The sequence below is a fragment of the Fopius arisanus genome, unplaced genomic scaffold, assembly GCF_000806365.1.
Source record: "Fopius arisanus strain USDA-PBARC FA_bdor unplaced genomic scaffold, ASM80636v1 scaffold00009, whole genome shotgun sequence".
In the NCBI taxonomy this organism is placed as follows: Eukaryota; Metazoa; Arthropoda; class Insecta; order Hymenoptera; family Braconidae; genus Fopius; species Fopius arisanus.
This window is the reverse complement of record NW_011887748.1, coordinates 1-13,111: the sequence shown is the minus strand read 5'-3', so window position 1 is coordinate 13,111 and position 13,111 is coordinate 1. Positions and strand designations below refer to the sequence as shown.

General features: G+C 35.6%; 2 protein-coding genes across 2 annotated transcripts; one reads left to right on the top strand and one right to left on the bottom strand.

Annotated features, from left to right (window-relative positions):
• Window positions 1-2,131: 2,131 nt before the first annotated feature.
• Window positions 2,132-8,851, top strand: LOC105273989 (Phytanoyl-CoA dioxygenase domain containing 1). Its single transcript, XM_011316762.1, has 5 exons — window positions 2,132-2,405; window positions 5,294-5,437; window positions 6,359-6,472; window positions 6,588-6,738; window positions 8,102-8,851. The coding sequence occupies exons 1-5, from the start codon at window positions 2,385-2,387 to the stop codon at window positions 8,518-8,520; spliced, it is 849 nt and encodes a 282-aa protein (XP_011315064.1). The 5' UTR covers window positions 2,132-2,384; the 3' UTR covers window positions 8,521-8,851.
• Window positions 8,852-8,862: 11 nt separating this feature from the next.
• Swt1 (Swt1 RNA endoribonuclease) lies at window positions 8,863-12,597 on the bottom strand. The gene is made up of 3 exons (XM_011316761.1): window positions 12,275-12,597; window positions 9,765-12,187; window positions 8,863-9,435 (listed from the first exon to the last, which is right to left on the bottom strand). Exons 1-3 carry the CDS (start codon window positions 12,401-12,403, stop codon window positions 9,204-9,206), a joined length of 2,784 nt encoding a protein of 927 aa, XP_011315063.1. The 5' UTR covers window positions 12,404-12,597; the 3' UTR covers window positions 8,863-9,203.
• Window positions 12,598-13,111: the final 514 nt, after the last annotated feature.

The following is a 13,111-nucleotide window of genomic DNA, read 5'->3' as shown; positions in this document are numbered from 1 at the left end:
TATGTAATGTTTATCAAGTCATCAGGTCGAGGGCACTTGTTCCCAGTGGCCGCGTAACTGGCACATCTTTTATGACACGCATTGATGCATTCAGTTTACATACTGCATTGTTTTCTATAAATACACTTCCTCATTCCTCATAGAAAAGATGAAATTGAAGTAACAGTTTTATTTTTATCTTCATTGGGTCAGAGATATAAAATGAAGAATATAATTTCTGATAACAAGAGATCATTTTAATTATCGCGTGAGACCTATTTTGCAAAAAATCCAGTTTCGACTAGACGCGATTGTAAAAAAGAGATAATTCGCACTCTTACGGAGAGGAGAGATAAGGAAAAAATAAATTAGACCGTGTAGAAGAACACAAACATATTATTTGACTCTGAAGACCCGAAGAGCGATTGTGATACCTCAATAGTCCCCATGTATTTTAAGGTTGTTTTGTATGTATTGGCGAAGATATAAGAATTGCTTGAAATTGTCACATAATGTTTTTGACGCGATAGTAGATGTCTGTATAAAATTTGAAATTGATTCACAACACCGTTTTGTGGTTATTAATTATTAAACTTTCCAATTAACACAGTGTCTTATGGGGAAAATAAAAATGTCTGTAAATCCAAAATATAAAATTTCATTGAAATTTCGAAAATTTACTATTGAAGCAGATGTAAAACGACGGTAAAAATTTCATGACGATTCAATCAATTTGTTTAAACAATATAATATTATTACGTCAACTAATTAACACATTTAAATATTGATTGAAAATTAATTGCGATAAATATAACGAATTATAGAAAGGGTCATAAACTTTTCCTTTGACTTGGACATAATTAAAAATATTTTTTCATAGTCTAAAAAATAGAGATTTTCTGTGAGGAAGGCGCCGTCCAGGTGTCGTATCAATTTAATATTGATTTATTTTCGAGAAAATTTGATCTTGAGGAATTAGCAAACGGTAAACCTCTTCGTGCTCGAATTGAAAGGAGTTCATCTCTTATTGTCTTATCAGTGGATGTACCAATTTATTTTCTCCCCAGAAACTTTGAACTTCTGCACGTGTAGTCGACGGGTGTTTTTATATTTTGATTGTTAATCTATTCTAAATTTAGATTATCCAAGTGAAGTCGGTTATCATAATCCCTCATATATTTAAATAAGCGGTAGTTGTTCGATGGCAGCCTTGACTGTTCTTTACGGATATATTCATGTCTCGGGATCTTTTCACCTCGTTTGATAAACTCTTGGGGCAGATTGAGCGACAATGGATAAAAAAATTCCCATTTTTTTATTTGACATGTTTACGTTCACGTTGAGAAAAATTATCTCATCTATTTTTACTTTTTTACTTGTCAGCGCTTTTTTAGTGAGTTGATTGATACTAATCAAGAGAAAAGATCACACCTCACGGAAAATCGACTGGAATTCTATGACGTGTTGCTGATTATTATTGTTGACGAATCGTTTTATCTTTTTTTATGAATAAACGATATTTTAGTTAATGTTCATTTCATTGTGTATAAATCCTGAAATTCGAGTTGTACAAAAAAATGTTCATAAATTTATCGCAACAATTATTATTCCGAAAAATTTACTTAATTGATCAACGACTTCTCTGGTGCTGTGATAGAATCGGTAAACTGTATTTTTCTGGATTACTTTTCGATGGAAATAATAATTTCTGTACCGAAGAGGTAAAATAGGATAAGCCCACTTTGTCAATTCCAGTTTTTGGCCAATATCTCGAAATTGAAGGAAGACACTGTTTTTTCCATAGATACCTTTTTTGTAGCTCTCATCTTCTTCTCCAAAAAATGTTGAGATGAAAAATTCGCTGTGTCCCTTCAATTCCGAGATACCGACTAAAAACTGGCACTTATCCTAGTTTACGACTTTCGCTAATAATTGTTAACTACTTTGCAGTACTTTTTTCTCCCTGTGTAATCATCATAGCTGACAACATTTACCCCAAAGATACAAAGGTCGAAGGCATTCGTTGAGTCATCGGGAGCATTCGAGTCCATTTGGACGAAATAACAGACGTGTGTAAACAGTTGCCAAGTTAAATAAAAAAAACATATACGTATTACTGGCTTACGCGCAGCTCACACTTGCCACTTCGTCATTTTGCTTGTGTCTGTAGTAGCGATTACAATTGTGTGGGTGATATATATGTTGCTTGGACTTCCTCTGACTCTTCATCATCAGTCCGTGGAAAATCAGTCCAACGTTGTTATAGACGAAGTGAGCGAGTTTCATATAAATTTCGCTGACAACGAAAAAAGTAATCCAAAGAATAACAATAAACGCGTGTAGAGTGGTGAGCATTAATTGCTTTGAAAATAATCATCCTTGATTATTTGGGTGCATCAAGCAGAATGAAAGACATAAACGCACAAGTATGTTGATATCTTTAATCATAAAATCATTCAAGATTTTAATTCTCTTACAATTTGTTGCAAAACCAATTTAACGGGCAGACGAACTTTGATATTCTGAATTAAACGCAGTGACGCTGAGAATAAAATTAATTTCCCTCGGTGTAAATCATCCTCAGCTGCCATAATAGATTCATTTCACTCTCAGCCACTCGAAAATACTCATTCCCATTCTTCTCCCATCCGTTTCTTGTTTTGATACTTCTGTAATCAGCGTCCAACACTTAAAGCGCGACGATAGATAACTCAAATACATTCCCCTCTATTACCCCCCATTTATTCCCCATTAATTCCTTAAAATTTATTTTACATTTTCCCATGACGATAAAGGGGAAATCGCGGTGTAATCTTGACCTATATTAACACAGCATCAGGTTTAAATTTACATAAGTGCACAGAGAAAAAAAGATGTGGCGAAGTGGAGCGATAAAAGCGGAAGAAATAAGAGAAACCCTGAATGTCGTCAAATCATCGAGAATGGGGAAATCCTATCGCGTATTTCTCATTCAATGTTCAGGCTTCCTGATCTATTTTCATTCGCATATACGATTCATTCGAGTTGAATTGCCAAGACATATGGCGCTCGTGACGTTATTGTGTATCATACCGCCCACCTGTGGTCAGTGATTATTTTCGACCTCTAGCTCATTCATTCGCCGATTCAAATTCCAACTTAATTACCTGGCACATCTCGTATACCATACGAAGATTAGAGAGCAATCCACAACTCGATCACACCAGTAATTAATTAATCTAATCTAATCAATGATATCGATGAGCGATTTATATATTTCAAAATGAAACTTCAAAATGAAAATTACAGGAGATTCGATTTTTGCATTTGTCGATTGCAGAATTGTAATTTTCTGGATTATGATGACTAATTCTAAACTCAGGAGCTGGGATGTAATTTTTGATCCTCAAAAAAACCTTTGTCTTTTAAATTAATTAAAAATACAGTATATTCTGTTATATTACCATTTTAATTTCTAAAATCCATTAGTTCCTAAAAAATTAAAAATTCTTTTTCAAAAATCACCAGATTCGGCATCACTGATAATTACAAAACGGTCAATCATATAAAATTTATCCAATTATAACTAAAAATAATTGTTTCAGTGTTATCTTAACAGAATGTGAACTTGCGGATGTTGCATGATTAATTACTGATTAATAAATCCGGCGATAAATATCGAAAATAAAGGCTGAAATGATATTATATTAAATTAATCAAATGATAATTGAAGAAATAATCGAGCAAACGGTTAACGCTTGTAATAACGATTATTTAAATTACTCGAATAATTTCAATAAATCCGGAAGCATAAATAAATGATTAATTACTGATTAATAAATCCTGCAATAAATATCGAAAATAAAGGCTAAAATGATATTATATTAAATTAATCAAATGATAATTGAAGAAATAATCGAGCAGACGGTTAATGCTTGTAATAACGATTATCTAAATTACTCGAATAATTTCAATAAATCCGGAAGCATAAATAAAGAGAAATAGTACTGAAAGAATGGCGGCAATATCCGACTCGTTCGAAATAGTTCAGAGGGCAATAAATATCTCATGTGATACCCAAACAAAATTTTTATCTTTTCCTGTTTACAGGCTTGCGGAGCTCCAAAAGGTATGCGTTAGGTGATACTAAAAATAGCCCTCGTGTTGACCAGATTTAACCGAGAGATGTTCGAATTCATTGGGTGTTAAATTCATGGATATTCCCGTGTTGTTTCTTGTTTGGGTATTTTCGATGTGAGAGTCATTGATGAAAAATGGACCGAGTGTTGAACGAAGACAGCATCCAGTATTTTAACTGAATAACTGAGAGAGATAGAGTATTATTATTCAGTGTATTCATTTATTTACATTGTGTTATCCTTGTCTACCCCTCGGTGGGTGTGGGATACCCAGGATACCTGTGTCATGAGCATACCTCGCAGAATCCACAACAGGGTGGGTTTATTTTTAACTCGTCATTTATCGATGCACGGGTTATTATTAAACTCCAGCGCATTCTCAAAATGTTACTGGAATTTCTCGCCTCGTGGTTCTTTTATATCCGGTTCCAAACAGTCTCAAGGTACCTTCTCCTTTTTGATTGGATAAAGGCACTTTTATTTTCTTCATTTTTATCTCATTCGACGACTTGAGGTGAAAAATGTATGATGAGGAGCTGTGGTATGCGCTATGTTTAGGCTGATTCCGTTGAACCTGCGACTGACCAACGCATCCCGGAAGGGAGATGACCAAAAATAAAGTCTGACCTTTGTTAGGTTTCTTTCACTCACTCTTCTCAATTTCCAATTAACGAATTTGGTACGGAGTAACTCTATTCCATCGGGCAATCTGGGATTTTATTGATGATGCGATATTCGAAGGAATGAAACCTGCAGAATTTATTATCAAGCTTGAGTTCGGAATGCCCTATTGGGGGTTGATAGAGCGTTGAGATTAATTTACACAGGCCAGAAACATGTAGAAATAAAATGGTTACGCTCACACGATGCAAATAGTTAAAGCCAAATGTGCTTGCTCGACTAGTATGACTCGATAGCAGAACAACGCTAAACAAACTAAACTCAAATCAAACTAAATTGAATGCATCGTCTATGTTTGATGGTAGGGGATTGGAGATGGAAAGAGGGAAGATAGGTTTTTGGTACATTGATGCTGTCATGAGGATTTTCAAGTGCTGTCAGGGGGACTTGGAGATGAGGAGATGTTTTGTTTGACTCACTGCACCCACTATCATTTATGCCTCATTTCGTCTAATGTATCGTCAGTTTAATTAATTTTATGGAGATTGCTGTCATTGGTTCAATTTGCTTTGCAGATTCAGAAGGATGGGTACGCTGTGTTGGAGAATTTTTTCACCCCTGAGGAGGTAGACGAGATGAAGAGTTGTGGGGAGGAGTTCACTAATAATTTACCACCGGAAAATCAAAGGAGAGTTTTCAGCACAGTTGATAGCCAACAGGTTATTATGTCATTGCTTAATTGTTTTTAGGTGAAATAATTATGATTTTCAAAGTTACGATTCTAATTAATTTGGTGATATTACGGCCTCCATTTGTATTGATTGTTGATGACATTCTAAGTAATTGTTTAATTAGCCATTTAATCCGGACTCAAGACGTCTAGAAATCTATTTTAAAGGCAGCATTGAAGTTTATTATTTATGAAAAAAAAAACATAAACAAAAAACTCATTGCATCCCTGTAGGGTGCGAAGAATGTGATTGATAGGTTTATAGAAGAATAGTATCTGTTATACGTGCGTGAAAAAAAAACAGCTTTACGTACTTGTAACACAAGCGATAATAGCTCAATGTTTTACGATTATTTGAATGAAGTCTCACGCTTTTATGAGTCAGAAGGCGTTACAACGCCGGAAGAAAAATATTTTATGATCGAACAATACTCTGTTTTATGGAAAGTATCATACATGTAATGCGTCATTAACAAAAACATTAATTACAATTTAAATACCTAATCAATCTCGATTGGAGTGTAATGAGGCCATTTCTGCCTTGCAATAAACCGAGACTTGATCTCTTTGTTAATTCACGTCGATGCAAAATTATACAAATTTCTGATTTGGAAATATTAAATTCAATTTTGAATTTATAAATTTCTCCGTTATTCATGGAAATTAATTATTTGGAGATATTTTTCTGGGTTTTTTATTTTTTTAAATCCACAAAATAATATCTCCACCTGTGCATTATAAACCAAATAAATTTAATCTGAGTAATAATACTAATTTATACCGGAAGTCATGAAAAGTATTTTTCTGACGAGTTCAATCATAATGCGCGCAACAGCCATAATTATGATCGTGAGAAAAAATACTTTTGGGATTGATTAAAATATTCTAAAATGATTGAAACATTTTTCAGAGTAAAGATGAGTATTTCCTCGACAGCGCTCACAAAGTTAGTTATTTTTTCGAATCCGAGTCACTCGAGGATGACGGAAAGTTGAAGGTCCACCCAAGAGTGTCTTTGAATAAGGTAAATCGGCTTACGTTCAGTTTCGTTCGTCCCCTGATCTTTATTTCGATTCGCATGCATTGTATGGACAGAAAAATATACTTATACGTTTCTTACTCGATATACATGTTATTAGGTAGCACATGCTCTTCACTGGCTTCATCCGACATTCAAAAGGCTGACTTTTGACGAGAGGATAAAGGAGGCTGCGTTTCAGTTGAATTTCCAGGAGCCCGCGGTCGTTCAGTCCATGTATATCTACAAAAATCCAGGGTTGGGGTCAGAAGGTGAATAAACAAATTCAACCTCCCTCCCCTCCGCCTCCCTCCTCCACCAAAAAAAAAATCCAGATGAATACTCGTCCGCCGTTTTTCAATCTAGAAAATCCAACAGAGATTCTCGTTTAATTATGCAATTATCCCAGGCAATGAGGGATTAGAGCTTTTGTGAAGATTTCTCTCCTACCCAGAGCCTTAAAAAAATATTAATAATATTCAGTAAGAGTTTTAGTAATCGTTGTATTCGCACAGAAATTCATTAGACGTTACGTTACAGATAGTAATTGTATCGCGAAATGGCGATTTACGTAAAAATTACAGAATGATGAAAAAAATTGGATCAACAAATTGTAATCTTTAATCAAATCGTTTCGCATGGGAATTTCATTATCTGAATTCACATTTCGTTTTCTTTTTGGTGGTTTTATATTTATGTTTCCTTTTGGGATTTTCTTTTTCTCTTTTTTTCAAATTTTTAAACAAAGTAGAGATTCGCAATTGCGTCAGATTTTCATATCGAATGATAAATTATTGCTTCTCGAATAATAGTTCTTAAGTTTCTTCCCAACAAATCAATGAGTACATGGAATCCATAATCTGTGCTGCATACAGCTTAACTTATCAGGACATTACCCATAATTTTACATATTTCGAATTTATAGAAGAACACGTAAAGGTTTTTACTCGATATCTCAAAATTGAAGGAAGATAACGATTTTTTCGTGAATACCTTTTTTGTAGGTCTCATCATTCTCTATAAAAAATGTTCATATAATAAATTCGCTATTTTCTTTCAATTCTGAGATATCGGCCAAAATTGGACTCTAAAAGAATGCACTTATCCTAGTTTACCTCTTCGCTACTGAAGGCATCCTTCAGGCTTTACCGATATTGGCGGAGATATATACATGGCTTAAAAATTTTTTCGTGTTTTTGAAGCGATAACAGATGCCTGTATAAAATTTGAGATTGATTCACAACATCGTTTTGTGGTTATTAATTATTAAAGTTTTCAAATAAACAGAGTGTCTTATGGGGAAAATAAAAATGTCTGTAAATAGAGTCCAAAATCTAACATTTTGTTCAAATTCAGAAAATTTACTATTAAAATAGATATAAAACGATGGTAAAGATTTCCTGACAATTGACCAATTTTTTTCCAGTAATTTTTTTACACAATATAATATTTATTCATAAAATCAAAAAAATTTAATAATTTTCCATGGTTATTAGTTCACCTAATTAACACTTTGAAATAAAATATCATTTCACTATACATGCAGAACATCCTTAAATTAGCGGCACTCCTAAATAATGGAATTATTTCCTAAATAGAGTCATAATGGTAAAAGGAGCATTTTGTAAATTTCAGTAATTGCCCATCAGGACGCTTCTTATCTCCACACGGAGCCAGTAAAGCTCATTGGATTTTGGATAGCACTGGATGATGCGACACTAGATAACGGATGCCTCTGGATTGCCCCAGGATCGCACAAGAGCGGTGTCCACAGAAGATACGTCAGGAACAAGGATCCAGCCTCCCAGGATTTTCTCATTTACGATAAACCAGCCCCGTGTTATCCTATGAGCAATTTTCGTCCAGTTACGGTGCGAAAGGGCAGCTGCATTCTCATCGATGGTCAAGTTGTTCACTTCTCTAAGGCCAATAAAAGCGGAAATTCACGACACGCATATACTTTCCATATTATCGAGACAACAGACGTGCGTTATTCCAAGGATAATTGGCTTCAGCCACCAACAGGTGGATTTCCACTCCTCTATAGGCATTGATTTAAATATTGATGACTCGGAAATGTTAATTAATTGCAGGCCCGATTACCGCAGGCTGTGAAGTGATTTTTCATATGTAAAAACGAAATGATTCAAATAGAAAGCGAAACTATTCAAATCTTTTCGAGTATTCTCCTTTTTACTTGAAACTCACTGTCATCAAATGTTTTTGTCATTGAAATTTAAGTTTTGTAAACAATATTTCTTCGCTTTTTGACGTGTTATTGTCTTGTTGAATTCGAGAAAAATATGCCTTTATCATAACAAGCTATTGTGAAATCTGTTTTGTACTGAATAGATTATGATAAATATTAAAAATCACATTGATTTATTTGGTCGAAATTTTTTAATAAAATGGATTTTTTCCATCAACGAATGATAGTACAATATTTGAAGGCGGCAAGAAGGTCAAAAAATGAAAAACAAATGTCTTCAATATAAAAATAAAAATAATGATAATGAAAAATTCCAGAAGTCCTGTAGAAAATATTTTATTTGTCTTTCTTGATATATATCAAACTTGGAACCACACAGTTCTTTAATAAGCAAAATTAAATAAACACTGGAAAATATTTTTACTCAACAAAAGACTGTGTCCCATATGGAGTAAATCATAATTTATGTGATTTTCGTAAAAGAGAAATATTTAAATAATTTAGAAAGCTTTTGGAAACGCGAGTACGTTAACGACAACGAAACGTTGCCAATCGACAGAAGTGGTCGATGAGTTGTTGTAGCTGTGGCACACCTAATCTAAGATTCTTCTCCTTATACTTCAAACAAGCATGGACATCCATTGGAGATATTGATTCTGTCTCCTCGGGATCGTGATCCGACAAGAAGTTCTCGAGGGAATCATAAAGAGCTAAAACCGATCTGTGGTCTTTGTGTAGAAGTGGTAGATCCTCCAGAGCTCTACAATAAAAATAATAATCAATAAGTCGAGTTATAATTTAAATTAAATGACACTTTTTCAATTACACTTAGTAAATCGATTACGATTCTAATTACAAAAACCAGTAGGAAACTAATTGAATAGAAATTAAAATAAAAAATTGAAGAATGAAATAACACGTATTTCTACGCACCTGTTGAAAACAGTAATAAGAAGAAATTAATTCGATTAGAAAATGTCATTCAGTGAAAGTGAAGAAAAGATAAAATGAATTAAAAATATGTGAATTACTTGAAATTGATTCATTAATTATCGAATTAAGAAAAGAAGATTAATATTTCCACATTACCTGCTCAAAACTAATAGAAGCCGATTCAAACTTGCAGCGATTTCGGGTTGAATATTTCTGATGTGGTCGTCATCAGGGGGTGGTTCCAACTTTCTGAAATAGAAGCTGCAAGGCATTCCAACTGACTCACACGCTGCACCACAAAGATCTCTCGCGAAAGAATAAATCTCATCGAATCGACGGAAGACACGTTCAGCTCTGGCCTCCAATTCCTTATCTCCCTCCCTCTCAATTTTATCTCTTAATTTTTCCTCCCGAATATCCTGCACAGCCTCGCAATGTTTTTTCCTCAGTTCCTGGACAGCAATTTCAATTCGCTGAATCAAATTTGGATACTTTTTGACAATGAGACACTGTATCAAGTCATACGTGATATCAATCACATGCTCCACATCCCTGAGGCCCCTCTTCATCTCGTATTTATTTATGAGATCGTGCAGCTCTTTTAAGAGGGGCTCAGCCCGCCTGATAAACGAATCATTGACAGCAGCCATCCAGTGTTTAATGGCACATTTAAGGACAGTAATGGTAGTCCAGGGCGGTGGAATAATTACATATTTTCCCCAATTCTCTCCATACAAATTCTGCATCTCCTTTGCGACAACTACTGTTAGGAAATCCTTAACGATATCTTTAATATCCTCGAAGATATCTTCAGCAACTGACAATTCTTTGCTCTGCGTTGTCGTTGGTGACCTCGGATTATTTCCAGTCTGATTTAAATGAGAAGATAGTAAAGATTCTGATCTAAACTCACTGGCGGTGAGATAATCAACTTTCTCCAATGGATCATTCCTCCCAAGTGTTACAACATCATGAATCATGGCTTTGTTACAAAGATTCTTATCATAGGACAGCAAAACGACTGTATTACAGGACTTCTGTATTTGTAGACAAGTCTGTAGGATTTCATCATCTGGGCACTCAATGGCGAACATCTCCCGATTATTAATGACATCTCTAGCAGTTTGTCCCAGAACTCTGGGATGTTTATCAGAGAAATGGCGGTGAATAAATCGAACAGCCTGTCGTGCTTTGCTCTTTAGACTCTCAGGTCTGGAATTTGTTTTGCCATCCTTGATGTAATCCAACTCTCGAATGACTGTCCAAGGTATGACGATGATGGGACGTCCATGAGTCTTGAAGACAGTGTCACGTGCCTGCTCGACAGCCTGGATATTCGATAAAAAGACATTCGTGTCGATGACAATGTAAAGAGCATGACGATTCGATTCAACTTGACCATCAACTAGATCCAGACCACATTTTTCTGGGTGCTCTTCCATTGGGACGTCGTAAAGATCATTAAACAGTGCGTGTCTCACTGCCTCGATCTCCTGCATTATGATGTCGTCTTCGATTGGCTCCCAGTCCATTGCCTCCTCGTCGAATGATAATTCCTGGAGAGCCAAAGGTTCTCGTCTTCCATCCTCTGAGTCTCGTGAAGGTAAAGAAAAGCTAGGAGGAATCTTTGAGGAATTGTGAATTTCTTCTTTAGCTTTTTCTGCTTCTTTCTGAAGTCTCTCCTTGAGTGCCTGCATCCTCGCTTCTGCAGTATTATAAACATCATGAAAAGTGCTTTTTTCAATTGTCGACAATGATGGTTTGGGAATTTGTTTTTCTGGCGATTTTTTCATTTTCTTGGAATGAGGGGTGTCCTCGTCAGGGTCTTCAACCACCAAACTGCGTCTCAGCTTTTCTATTCTTTCTTTAGCAAGATTTCTCTTAGGCTGAGGTGTCATTGATTTTTTGGAGAACTTCAGGGTCTGACTCGGTTTTATCGTACATTCTGTATCACTTCCGGATTTCTGTCGTTGCGTCGTCGAGGGAATGTACATTGTTCTTCGACGATTTCGCGAGAGCGAGAAATCGTTTACATCTAAAGTCACTACTGGAGTTGGTGCTGGACCTATGGATTTAGCTCTAGATCTTCCACGCCTCAGAGTTTCTTCTTTGGGTGGATCTTCATCTGCTTTCGGGGGGTCTTCAACTACTCTCTCAGACTTTTTAGTTTTCGCCAGGGCTTCACGTGCTTTCTTCTTCTCATAGATTTCCTTCATTAGAGGGGTAAGGGTGACGTTCATCGAGGACTTATGATTGTGTTCTTCAATTTTTGTCTCGGCGTTTGCCTTCTTCGTGGGAGTTTTTAATTCAAGTACCGTTGTATTCTTCCCTTTCTTTGAGACATTTGCCTTCGATTGTCTTTCCAAGATCTTTTGTCGTAGAGCTTTCATCTGGGGAGTTTCGTTGGAGACTGAAGGTTCTTGATCATTAGCTTTTACTAGTAATGTTCTTCGTGCTTTTAATTTTGGTCTTTCAGTTTTCGGGGGTGGTGAATCCTTTCCTGGGGTATTGGGTTCAGTTGGGACCTCGTCGTCTTCATTTCGTCGTTTTTTCATCATTTTTGACATTTTTTCGGAGGGCTGTAAGGGGAGTAATGATTTAATAGATGTTTCTAGTAATGTTACAGGTTAAGGTACGTCATGAATTTGGATAAAAATATTACAAACCTCATTTCTACTGTCTCCTGGACGTTCCCACGAGGTCTGATTTGTTTTTTTATTGAAATAATACACACGATCTGGCCGTTGCTTTGAGGGAACAGCAATCCAATACTTCGGCAATGTGCCCTGATCCATGACGTAATGTTTATAAAATGTGAAAGTCTTAGACAAATGCGGCGATTATTTCCATTGTTTTCAATTCTGTCACTAGACTAATGTCTGAACAAACACGTGATTTCTTAAGAAACAAAAAATCGTAGTTTTCAGGTAGTTCTTTGCATCTTACATTACTGATGATATCACGATTCACGATGTTTTGATTTTTTACCTTGAAAACCTAAATAAAATTTAACACGTTACTACGCATGCGCATGAAATTTATGGGAAAACTGTAGTATCAATCAAAGAGGATGAACTAAAGTAGAGACTCAGTTCTGGGGGTTTGAGTGACCCCAACGGCATTGTAGTACTGCACCCCAAAAGAGGGAGGGCACCACACGCAATGAGGGTGTCTAAGGTATGATACAGGGAGGTATTGCCAAGCTTTGATGTCGCCGAGACCAAAACAGGGGACAAGTACCTTCAGACATCGTACGTAGCGCTGTATAACGCCTTCTCCTCATGTGCGTTTACATTTGAATGCCAGTCGAGTCGTTTCATTTTTTTTCTTTCAAATTGACATGAAAAAAAAGGTATGGCATAAAAATTGTCTACAAAAGCATAAATGAACAATGGGTATATGATTATTTCAATAAGAGAGATTCTGACCCAGTATTGACTATTTTTTCATGAATCAAGTAATTAAAGTGAAACTCTTTCCACGTCACCCAAGAGGTACAGTCC